This window comes from Giraffa tippelskirchi, chromosome 12 (assembly GCF_054371585.1).
Source record: "Giraffa tippelskirchi isolate mGirTip1 chromosome 12, T2T-mGirTip1v1.2.pri, whole genome shotgun sequence".
In the NCBI taxonomy this organism is placed as follows: Eukaryota; Metazoa; Chordata; class Mammalia; order Artiodactyla; family Giraffidae; genus Giraffa; species Giraffa tippelskirchi.
Window position 1 is genome coordinate 2,702,009 of NC_137286.1, and position 12,220 is coordinate 2,714,228.

The following is a 12,220-nucleotide window of genomic DNA, read 5'->3' on the forward strand; positions in this document are numbered from 1 at the left end:
GGGGAGTGTGAACACACACACACACCTACAGCAAGGGGAGTGTGAACACACACACACCCACCTTCAGCAAGGGGAATGTGAACACACACCCCTACGGCAAGGGGAGTGTGAACACACACACACACCTACAGCAAGGGGAGTGTGAACACACACCCCTACAGCAAGGGGAGTGTGAACACACACACACACCTACAGCAAGGGGAATGTGAACACACACACACACCTACAGCAAGGGGAGTGTGAACAGACACCCCTACAGCCCTACAGCAAGGGGAGTGTGAACACACATCCCTATAGCTCTACAGCAAGGGGAGTGTGAACACACACACACCTTCAGCAAGGGGAGTGTGAACACACACACCACCTACAGCAAGGGGAGTGTGAACACACACACACACACACACACACTACCTAGAAGATGCTCCTCCCACACAGGGGAGGAGGACAACCACACGACGTGCGGTTGTCAAGCAGCCCCTTGGCTGGGTGGGGCTGTGGGTGAGGGCAGCATGCTGACCTGTCCAGCCTTCCCTGGAGGAGGCGGCGAACACGACCTCACGGCCGACCAGCCGTCTCTGCCCACCCACCAGTGTCTCTATAAACACAGATCTGAAGTCAGGTGAGGGTTTTATTAGAAAAAAGGGCTCAGGAGCTGAGACACCTGGCACAGACCGTCCGCAATGCACGTAACCCCCATCAGGAGACCTGCTCACACTGCGCCGGCCTCCCAGTCTCGCGCTCGGGCCCCTTGGGGCTCATGTCCCCGCCTGTCACTCGGCACCATCTGGTCACTCAGCTGACGCATGTGGGTTCTGGGCTCAGCAAGGGCCCCGGGACAGAGTGGCACCCGCTGACTGTGGGAACACTGCGTCATCCAACTGTTTAGGAAAACAGGGACTTCCCTGGCGGTCCAGTGGTTGAGACCGTGCACTTCCAGTGCTGGGGCACAGGTTCAGTCCCTATCAGGGAACCAAGATCCCATGTACCGCGTGGCACAGCAAGAAACAAAACAGAAATGTTCTTTACAGGTAAAGTATTAACAAACTACCCTTCCAGGGATGGAAAAACAAACACACTCTTTGATCCCACTTCTTTAAGGCCTCTGCCTGCCCTGCTCGGGGCTGTCGGGATGCTGCACTCCGTGTGGACCCCCTCCAGGCCTGCCCTCAGGGTTCAGATGCGGAGGACACAGCACAGACAGCTACAGGCCTGTCACCAGTAGGTGGTCCGATGCACAGGCTGGGGAAAGGCTTCCTGGAGGAGGTGGCGTCTACCCTGCCATCCGAGGTGTCTGAGGATGAACCAGAGTTGGGACGGGAGGCGGCGAGAAGGTCCAGCCCACCGTGGAGAGAGGGGCAAAGCGGCCACGCGCAACGGCAGCCAGGCAGGCAGCGTCCTGAGCCGTGGTCCAGCCAGTGAACCCTCCCCCAGCAGCCGGAAGGCTCCGAGGTGAGGACTGAGCTACAGGTCTGAGCCAGGCTCTGTGGAAACGGCGGGGGAGCGCGTCCACGACCTCATTATGGACTCTCGCTTTTTTTTTTGGTTATAAATGAACCTACTACTTCATACATACAATGGAATACTACATAGCCATAAAAAGAGTAAAATAATGCCAGATGGCAGCAACATGGATGAAAGTAGAGATTATCAGGTGAAGTCAGAAAGAGACAAATACCATACGATATCACTTATATGTGGGCTCTGAAATCGGACACAGATGAATTCTTCTACCAAACAGAAACAGTCCGACACACAGAGACAGACTGGTGGGTTGCCAAGGCAGAGGGGGTTGAGGGAGGGATGGAGTGGGGGGTTGGGGTTAGCAGATGAAAACTATTATATATAGAACTATTATATATAAAAAGGGCCCTACTGTAAAGCACAAGGAACTATATTTGATACCCTGTGATAAATCATAATAGAAAAGAATGCTAACAAAAAAGAACGTATATGTATATCTGTATCCCTTCACTGTTCACCCGAATCTGTCACAACATTGTTAACTGGCTATACCCCAATACAAAATAAAAAGTTAAACAAAGACAGAATGTATATACATCACTTTACTGACAAAAGCATCTAGTCAAAGCTATGGTTTTTCCAGTAGTCATGTACGGATGTGAGAGTTGGACCGTAAAAAAGGCTGAGTGCTAAGGAATTTATGCTTTCCAATTGTGGTGCTGGAAAAGACTCTTGAGAGTCCCTTGGACTGCAAGGAGATCAAACCAGTCCATCCTAAAGGAAATCAACCCTGAACATTCACTGGAAGGGCTGATGCTGAAGCTGAAGGAGGTCACCTGATGCAAAGAGCTGACTCCTTGGGAAAGACCCTGATGCTGGGAAAGATTGGGGGCAGGAGGAGAAGGGGGAGACAGGATGAGATGGTTGGCTGGCATCACGGACTCAATGGACATGAGTCTGAGCAAGCTCCGGGAGATGGTGAAGGACAGGGAAGCCTGGGGTGCTGCCATCCACGGGGTCATAGTCGGACACAACTGAGCGACTGAACAACAACATATATATGTATAACTGAGTCACTCTGTTGTATAGCAGTAGTTAACACAACACTGTAAATCAACCACACTTTAATTAAAAAACTTTGGAAACCATTACATTAAAATAAGAACTAAATTAAAAAAAAATGAACCCTTACCTACCCATTCTTCCTTCAGTTGCTGATATGCTTAGCAAGTGGTTTTGAGCACAACGTCACTCCTCGGCCTTCCCGCGCACCTCCGGGCCCTGCTCTCGGACGGCAGCGCAGGCCTCGGTCCTGGCGTGCTGACCAGCACCTCCGGGGCCGCAGCAGCACGCACGGGCTTCCCGCAGGAGCCCTCGTGCTGTTGCATGTGGCACTGTGCTTTCCTGGCTTGATTCAATACCTGTGACTTGCACCTTTTCTACTATAATGTTTCATTGTGTTTTTCCTTGTCTCTGGACAACCACCAAGTTTAATACAAATGAAATTAATTTAATAAATCCCTATGCAATTCAAAGCATTATAACTAACCTCAACAATAAGATGGGAGGCAAGACGATCTCAAAGATGCTGTGACTCTGAGCTGTTAGAACTATTTTATCTTCCAGGTAATTTAGGGAAACTGGGCACAAGCACTGGAAGGCCATCTGGCGACACAGGAGTGGTTCTCGCCCGGAGTGTGTGACACCCACAGGGATTACCACCCTGAAGGCACACCCGAGCCGGCCAATGTGAAGACAGTGTCTGGAAGAATAACCTATAAGTACCTGGTGGAAGCCTGAACCGGTCACAGAGACAAGGGGCCCCACTCTAATCGGGCGTGTTTAGGCGTTGCCCTTCTCAGAGCGGCGAGGGCTTACGTGTCTGGGATAGAGCTGCCTTGGGTCACTATGGTGAGATAAAGTGACGTGAGTACCTGCGTCGCTGGAAGATTCAGAACAGAACAGTTTGGCTTCAGTTCACTTTAGGAAGTGAAACTTTACACACAGCTACTCAGGAACAGTATGGAATCTTACATAATATTCATAAAAGCAGCTAATTTAAAAAAACCTAGGCTTTGGTCTTATTTCACCAACAATGAAGCAAAGGCACAGGGGAGAGGGGATGGGGCTGGGCCTCTAGGAACAGGCAGGAGGGGCGCCTACAGCCTTTCAGGCCAGGAGTGGACCCAGGCACCCCGTGGACCCATGCCACCCCACGAACCCAGGCTGCCCCGCGAACCCAAGCCAGCCACAAACCCAGGCCAGCTGCGAACCCAGGTCACGCGTGAACCCAGGGTGCCCCACGAACCCAGGCCGCCCGACAAACCCATGCTGTCCTGTGAAGCCAGGCCACCCACAAACCCAGGTCGCCCCATGCACCCAGGCCACTTCTCCGAGTTTCACTTAAGTAAGAGAAACAAGCTGCCCTGTGGACAAAGGTCAGGGCTCTGGCTCGGATGTCTCCCTGAGAAAGTCCTGGCGGGGAACACAGACCTATTCCCCCCAATCCAGCCACAGTCTTGCGCTTCTTACCTGCAGGTGGAGTATCTTGGATTCATTATTTCGAAGCATTTCCTTCTGCCTCTCAATCTCAATCTCGAAGCTGCATATCTGGTTGTGCAAGCTCTGTATGCTCTTGTTCTTTTCTACACTTTCGTTCTGCAGCAAGGAAACCTGAAAAACAGTGTCTCCAGTTACGCCGACAACGCGGCCCTAACGTGAACGAACAACAACTCGAACCGAGTAATGAAACGTGGACAGCGCAGGCCTTCTGTCCACTCACTGGAAGGAGTTCCAGGAACAAACCCTGCCCCACGGGAAAGGGGGGTCCTGGCCATTCAACAGGGACCCAAACTGCAGCACTCAGAACCTTTCCTAGGAGTCAAGTAAGATGAGCCGAGTGCCTTTCAGAACAAGCAGGACGCTTTCCAAAGATTTTGCTGAAAACACATCTTTTATCAGAGTGGTTTTCAAATTCTGATGAGGAAACACAGTGGGAAACACCTCCCTGCACCTCACCTCCTTGGTACATACCTTGAACACATGTGCCTATTCCTAAAAACAGGATCACAAAACCAGACCTGTCCTAATCAATTACAACATACCTGGTACTTTCTATTTTATCCTATTTTACTTTTACAAATGCTAGTTGCAACCCACTAAATTATTTCACAGCCACCACCTGTCACCCTATGAAAAGCTCTCAGCACAACGAGGGAGCAGGAAGGCGGGGGTCTCACACGTGCCGCAGGGAGTCCTTGGGGCAGCCCGCCACCCCCAGAGAGGAGGTGCAGATTGCAGATGGGGGTGTTGGGGGGGTGGGATGGCCGGGAGACCATGGCAGTCCAGGAAGGGCCTGCTGTGGGTGGGATGGCCGGGAGACCATGGCGGTCCAGGAAAGGGCTGCTGGGGGCAGTTCCAAGCCCACCTTTGACATTTTCAAAGTTCCTGTCTGAAAAATAATCAGCTCCTAAGAACCAATTTACATGAGTCTTAAAAGCCCTGGGGTGAGGAGTTCAAGGACGGCTCCACAGGGCGTCTCCTCACAAGGTTTCCCCAGGGGCGCTCCGGATGGCCCTGGTGCCTCAGTGGTCAAAGAACCCACCTGCCAATGCAGGAGACTCAGGGCACTTCGACCCTCAGAAAGGCTCCCTCCGCCAGCGGCCGTCTCTGCCCACAAGCGCTGGGCACCCCCCCCCCGCCTCCCCCTCTCCGCCCGGAGACGGTGAGTTCCATTGCGGCTCCCCTCGGAGGTGCCCTCCAATCCTGCCAGCACCGGAGGGCCCCCTGGCCACTGACAGCTCACGGGCATCGCAGGCGACATCTGGATTCCTGACTTTGTCCCTCTGAGGAACCACCAGCCCAAAGTCAGTGTCCTGCTTGGAGGCAGTACCTTTTGGGTGCTGTCTCAGTCTGTTTTATTTATAACAAACATGTTTACAAAAGAATACAAAACCTGCAGTATGTATTTCAACTCCCCTAAGGTTTCAGTCAGCACAAACGGACTCTCCTTCCTAAAACAGGCCGTCTCACTGGTCCTCAGCTTCCTGCACAGGACCAGCCTGCAGCATCCAGCCCGGGGCATGGGTGGCTGGCAGTGGTGTTTTGCTTTTTCTAAACAACTCCCTCATTCCCATCTGTTGAAGATGGACACAGTTCCTGGGCCCCTTAGTCTCACACGCCCAAAAAGGTATCACGCACACAGGCTGACCGCTTTCATATGACTCTCAGTGATATTCCCAAAACCTACGGCAACTTCTGCCGTGAATCAAGCTACCTGACCTACACTGACCATCACACATCCTGCCACACCAAACTCTTTCATTTTAAAATACTTATTATTTATTTAACTTTCTCTTTGGCTGTGCTGAGACTGTTGCTGCACATGGGTTTTCTCTATTTGCAGTGAGCCGGGGCTACTCTTTGGCCATCTGCTGCAAAGAACTGACTCACTAGAAAAGACCCTGATGCTGGGAAAGATTGAAGGCAGGAGGAGAAGGGGGCAACAGAGGACAAGATGGTTGGATGGCATCACCAACTCGATGGACATGGCTCCAGGATTTGGTGATGGACAGGGAAGCCTGGAGTGCTGCAGTCCATGGGGTCACAAAGAGTCGGACACGACTGAGCAGCTGTACTGACTGACTGGGGCTGCTCTGCGGTGTGGGGCTCCAGCATTCCGCTGCGGTGGCTCTCTTGCTGCTGAGCACAGGCTCCAGGGTGCGCAGGCTGAGCTGCTCCGCAGCATGTGGGATCTTCCCGACCCGGGGGTTGAACTTGTTTCCCCTGCACTGACCGGCAGATTCCTATCCACTGCACCCCCAGGGGAGTCCGCCACATCAAACTGTTAATGTCTTTATAGAGTGATTGCCCTTAAACTCAGCTTTCTTTATTTATATATTTTAATCAAGGGTCCCAGCCCCTGGGTGCCAGCAGACCCCCACTTTCACCCGCCCACCAGGTAGACGCTGCAGGCACAGGGAAGTCTACTGGCAGGTGTGTTTCCCAGAATCCACGCAGCAGACCAAACACGGTCATCCCCGAGACCCTCCTCCCCAAGCACACCCTCCACCCTCGCCTGTCTGGGGGCACTCGAAGACTTCCTTGTGACTTAAGCTTTCCTAAAATATAAGATGGGTGTTTTCAGGTCCGGACTTTATAAAACAGTTTTTTTTTTTTTTTTTCTTTTTAGTTTGACTATGAATGTAATAATTGGTCTTTCTGAATCAACTCAAATGTTCTATTTTCTATTAGAGGGAACAAAATAACTCAAGATCCAACTGAATAATTCTATGATGAGAAATAAATTCCCACTTGAAGAATAACAAACATCGCCATTTGTTGCCCAGGTTTGCTCTTGGGCCCAGAGAAGAGATGCCAGCTTCTCATGGACACAAGGAAGGATGTGCAGGGTGGAGGCCTGGCTGTCCCTAGTTGGGAGGTGGGCTCAGGGAGGAGCTCACCCCTGAGCAAAGCCACAGGAACAGACATTTCAAATCTGCCCCCCTCTGGCTGGTGTGTGGTGTGTGCAAGGGGGAGGACGGCTGGGGAGGGGGTGTGGGCTCTGCAGCCGGGTCCCGGGGCTTCCAACGGTGCAAAGAGGATGCTCTCGGGTGCTGGGGTGCTGGGGTGGCAGGGCAGGAGGGGGTAGGACGGGATGACCCCCATCTCCTCCTCCTACACCCTTGGGAGCCCTCCTGGTGACAGCCCCGCCTACAACTGGGGGGGTGAGCACACCTCCCAGCCCCTCTCAGCAGTTACATAACCAGCACAGCTGGAACAAAACCAATTCACTTTACAGGAAAGGAAGAGCCTTTTAGATAAATGAGAAGCTGTATCTGTGAGAGACCAAAAGCCCTGCGACGTACGCCTATAGTTTGAAAATGCAGAAACAACACATTCTTCAAAAAGAGGAGAAAAAAGGATTCATAGGTAAACCGTCGCTGAACTCAGAGCAAATATGTGCTCATGGGAAAGTTATAAATCATTCATGTGACACAGATTCTATTTCACGGTCAAACAGAAGGCCCCTCCTGTCCCACGCGTGTGTACACACAGCATGCAGAGCCTTTCACAGCTTCCCATCTCCAGCTTAAGCATTTATCCCAAAAAAATATTTAATGTCATATTTAATAAACATCTTTTGATTTAAAACTTTACACTCCTTCAAGCGCATTTACATTTTAAATTGCTTGGGTTTAACACTCAAAACAAGATATTCAAATCTCTACGAACCTTTAGAAAGCAAACATCAACTCCCCGGGCTGCTGTAACTCATCCCAGCGCCCTTCCACCACACGTTCTCAACACATGTTTGTTGAATATCAAATTAAGTTCTTATTTTTGTATACAAGCCACAAGCCACAACGGGAGATCCATAACCTTCTTCTCTGTCAAGTCTTGGAGGTTTTCATCCTTTCTTTGGGAAAGCAGGCCTGGCGAGCTGAGCACCACAGAACCAACTCCCCCGGAAGAAGTGTTCTGTGGGCAGGCGCCTGCTAAGGAGGGGAGTGCAGACCCCACAGAGGGGCTTCGAGGAGATGCCCAGGAGAGCAGGTGTGTCTGGGGAGGAGCTGTGTGGCCCCCCAAACTTCCACAATCAACTGTAACCCTGGTATCCCTGGTTGAGGAACTAAGATCCCACGTGCTGCGGGGCAGCCAAGCCCGTGCACTGCACTGAAGACCCAGCGTGGTCCAACAACAAAAACAGAACAACAAAACAGTAACACTTGTGATGTGGAAATGTCCTTCCCTCCTGTCTCTTAGAGGAGGGTCACTCATGTGACACCGGTACCCTTCCAATCTGGGAGGGGCTGGCAGACTTTCTGTAAACAACCAGAGAGTAGTGTCTGGGGCTGTGCGGTCCACACAGTCTCCGTGTCAACGCTGCCGCCCTGGTGTGAAAGCAGCCATGGACATATGGAAGTGAGTGCGCGTGGCCGCGTTTCAATCAAGCTTCATTTACAATAAGACAGGGTTGGGGGGTACAGACTGGAAACGACAATCCCTGTTCTAACTAATACTAAGAGAATCACCATGTGAGTTTTTAAATAGCACTTTATACACACTTGGCAATTGAAAAACAAAGAGCAAGCTAGCAAGCTAACAAAAGCACACACCTTCATTTATAAACTCAAGATCGCTTGAAAAGAATTTACTTTTTTGACACTTCATGCTGTTTGTTTTATCCAAAACCCATTACTAAATAAAAAGAAGGTTTTCTTCTTCATACAATATGAAGAAATTATTAGAAGCCGGCAGAAGCCGGAAATGGCACAGCATACCTTCTTCTCCAGGGAGTTGCTCCACTCCTTGAGCAGGTTGACATGCTGCACCGCGGAGCTGGCCTCATGGGCCTTGATCTGCTGGTTTGTCCCCTGAGAACAAAGAGGAGACGCGGTCAGCCAGCCGCCCTCGGTCAGAGGCTCAGACCCTCAGACGACCTCATGCCAGCACCACACACGCAGGGGGGAGACTGAATTGGGGAGGGTTCATGGGGCACCTCCAGCCTCGGAAGGGCCGCGCTCAGGGCCCCTGGCCTACTGTGTGCAGGTGAGGGGGGGGCCGTGCCGGGAGGGGCCGAGCAGCTCAAGGGTGAGACGCTGCGATGCTGCGCCCACTGTCTCAAAGCCGTGGCTTCACTCACCCCTCAATTTACCTACGCTTCAGACTTCCAACAGTAAGAAATTAAATTTCAGACATATCCCTTTTGTTCCTTAGTAAGTTTTCTGCACTAAAATATAAATGGAAAACGCTGAGACATCTGCAAGTCATAGCTAGATTGTGCTACAATAATCTAGTGAATATGTAATCAAAGTAGGATTTAAGTAATCTATTAAGATATTAACTTACTAGTGAAATACTAGTATCAGAAAATGTACTGTCCCTAACTATTCTAAGTATACTTAGAAAGTTACGTACAGAACATAAACAATCTACAGAGTACATAAGATGTAGACCATCTCAGAGTCAATAATGAGCACGTGAAACAGTACTTCATATATCTAAGAAAATAATTGGTATAAGAACGTAATTTGTTTTGACACTGGAAAATTTAAAAGCCATGGAAAGCATTTTGATGATCTCCAAAACATATACTCTGTACATAGAATATTCATATATATATGTTCATACAAGTATTGCTATATATCAACATATATATATACATACACAGAATGAATGATATATAAGTACATACGACATAACAGTGGTGAGGGCTCAGTCTCGTTAAGAGACAAGCAGAGGGAAAGATACATTCGTCCTCACTCTCAGGCTTTTTACTGTCTAGGAAAATGCTGAGATGCCAATATCTCTGCACTGATTTCACAATAATGTACTGATAATACATAAAAATCAAATATAAAATGCTTTAATTGGAGTATATACTGCCCTTTGATAGTTCAAAATCAAGGTATACATTTAAATGAAATCGAGTTCAAACCCACCAGCAATCCCAGGGGTGTTAAAAAAAATCACTTAAGAAAATCTTGAGATGCTAATATCCCTGTACTGATTTCACAATAATGTACTGATAATACATAAAAATCAAATATAAAATGCTTCAATTGGAGTATATACTGACCTTTGATAGTTCTAAAATCAAGATATACATTCAAATCCACCAGCAATCTCAGGTGTGTTAAAAAAACAAAAAAAACCCAGGAAGGTTTCTCTCGGCACAGGCAGTGGAAGAGACTCCTCTCCGCCCGGCAATCCGGGAGGTGTGGCATATACATGGGATGCATTAAGGACACACGCGTGTGCAACCCTCATGACGGTGCACTGGTGCACACGCTGCTGAAACCATGTCCGGGGTGCCAGAGACTTATATTCAAACTCCGTGACAATCTACCTAGAAACCCCACCCCACGTCAGTCCTGCTGGTTTGAATGTGATTGTTCTGCTAAGGCATTAACTCCCCCTCAGCACAGGTGACACCCCCGGCCTGAAAAGCGAGCCCCCACGGCTGCCGCACGCAGCTTTGTCACCCGTGTGCAGCTGGTGACTCGGTGCCATAACAAAACGGAAAGCCCAGAGCTTGCATGTTAAAATGTCAACAGAGTAACTTTCTCTCATGGAAGAATGTCAGCAACTGGGAAGCACGAATGTTGGGATACTGACCTGAAAAACGCAGCCATAGCGCTTAAAACTACAGGTGCTGGGGGCATTGACACACTCTGACAAGTGTGCACTCAACTGCAACGGGAAAGAGACGTGAGTTGTGGCACAAACGTTTGCATGAAAATGTTCAAACATATCAAGGGCACAGGTAGCATCTGGGTTCTACTATTACGAATGGGGTTTATCAGCTACAGGTGTGTTTATACCACCTGCTTCCTAGACGTCTACCCAGTAAATATACAGTATCATCACGTGTATACACATATATACACCAATATACAGAGATACATTTACTGTAACATTTCTTACACTTGCAGCTTTTTTTAGAACAACTTGTTTTGTGACACGCTGTCCACAGAATTTTAAAAAGGGGGAAAAAAAAACAAACCAGAAACTGAAAAGCACATTTAAAGACTATAAACAAAAAAATTGCATGAAACACAAAAAATAGAAAGCATTCCGATGTGACTGGGCCACACACCTCGCATACGGTACACAGAAGCAGGTGTCTCTCCAGGGAAGCACACGGCAGGCGCGCTCGCCCCCCATGCTCACGACAGCTGCAGAGGGGACTCGCCTTCTGAAAAGACTCCTCCCTCAGTTTGCCCAAAAATTCACGTGGCTTTTCAGGGACCCCTGAGTCACCCTAGCAACACGGATCTTAGCGTGCTCCCCTCCACTGCACGGAGGACAAACTCGGAGGGACGGGGGCGGAGCTCAACCGGCCAGGAGGGACCACACGCTCCGCTCCAACGTCAGCAAAGCGTCAAACACACACCACTCAGGGTGCCCCTCAGGAGAAGGGGAGTGGAAACATCTGCATGTTAGAGACATGGCGTTTTGCGTTAGGATAATACAATTTTAAGGATAATCTCTTTCTTTATTGGAGACTCAAGGGACAGATCTTCAGAGAAAACGATCAGACCCTGCGTTAGCAGGGCGGTTTGTGAGCGTGGCCTCCCAGAGCCAGCGCACATGCTCCCCGGAGGCCTGCGGGACATGGCTCTGGTGGGCGCAGGCGGCCTCCATGCCTTCTCTTCTGTTCTCTGGGACAAAGTCCCCTCCTGCCAGGTCCGTGCTCAGGACGAGAGGGAGAGGCTCACAGCACGGCCGTCTTGCCGGCCGTGCCAGCTACAGGACAGGCCTGAGGGACCCACCTGCCCACTGCCAAGGCCAACTCGGACGAGGGCCGGGCCTGGACGGGGTGGTGGTGGCCGCACCTGGAGGAAGCACCTGGGACGCACGTGGTGGGTGACAGGTACAGAAATTCAATAGGCTGCCGTGTGTGCAGTGACATTAGTTTGAAAATCATAAAACATTTTCTTTCACTGCCATCAGTACAGTCGTAAATCCAACCAGCTAACACTTCTAATGTTAAAATTGGGGACATATCAAGTTTAGCACTATTTTCTACAACTATAAACTCAGGGTTGTACTTTCCCTAAATTGGCTTCATCATCATTACTCTCAGAGCCCTACAGAATTTAGGGGATCTCGGGGCTAGAGCAAGAACCATCTGTAAAAGGGCACCTTTCACCAGAAACCCGAGATCAATGCAGGTTTAAAGATTTTTAAAAATAAAGATAACTTAAAGGCAAATGGAGACAATTTTGTTCCTAATATAGATAGCCCTGCGTGA

The 12,220-nt window shown here is 49.7% G+C and overlaps 1 protein-coding gene across 25 annotated transcripts in view; it reads right to left on the minus strand.

Moving 5' to 3' along the window:
- The window catches only part of TRAF3 (TNF receptor associated factor 3), a 120,710-nt gene that overhangs the window by 8,097 nt on the left and 100,393 nt on the right, over positions 1–12,220 (minus strand). For 18 of the 25 annotated variants that reach the window (XM_081548701.1, XM_081548698.1, XM_081548691.1 and 15 more), the window contains 3 exons: positions 10,582–10,656; positions 8,745–8,837; positions 3,994–4,134 (listed from right to left, as the gene is read on the minus strand). In XM_081548701.1, coding sequence (XP_081404827.1) covers positions 3,994–4,134; positions 8,745–8,837; positions 10,582–10,656 — 309 coding nt within the window. The remainder of the gene's footprint in view (positions 1–3,993; positions 4,135–8,744; positions 8,838–10,581; positions 10,657–12,220) is intronic. The other 7 variants (XM_081548712.1, XM_081548710.1, XM_081548709.1 and 4 more) reach the window with 1 other exon arrangement.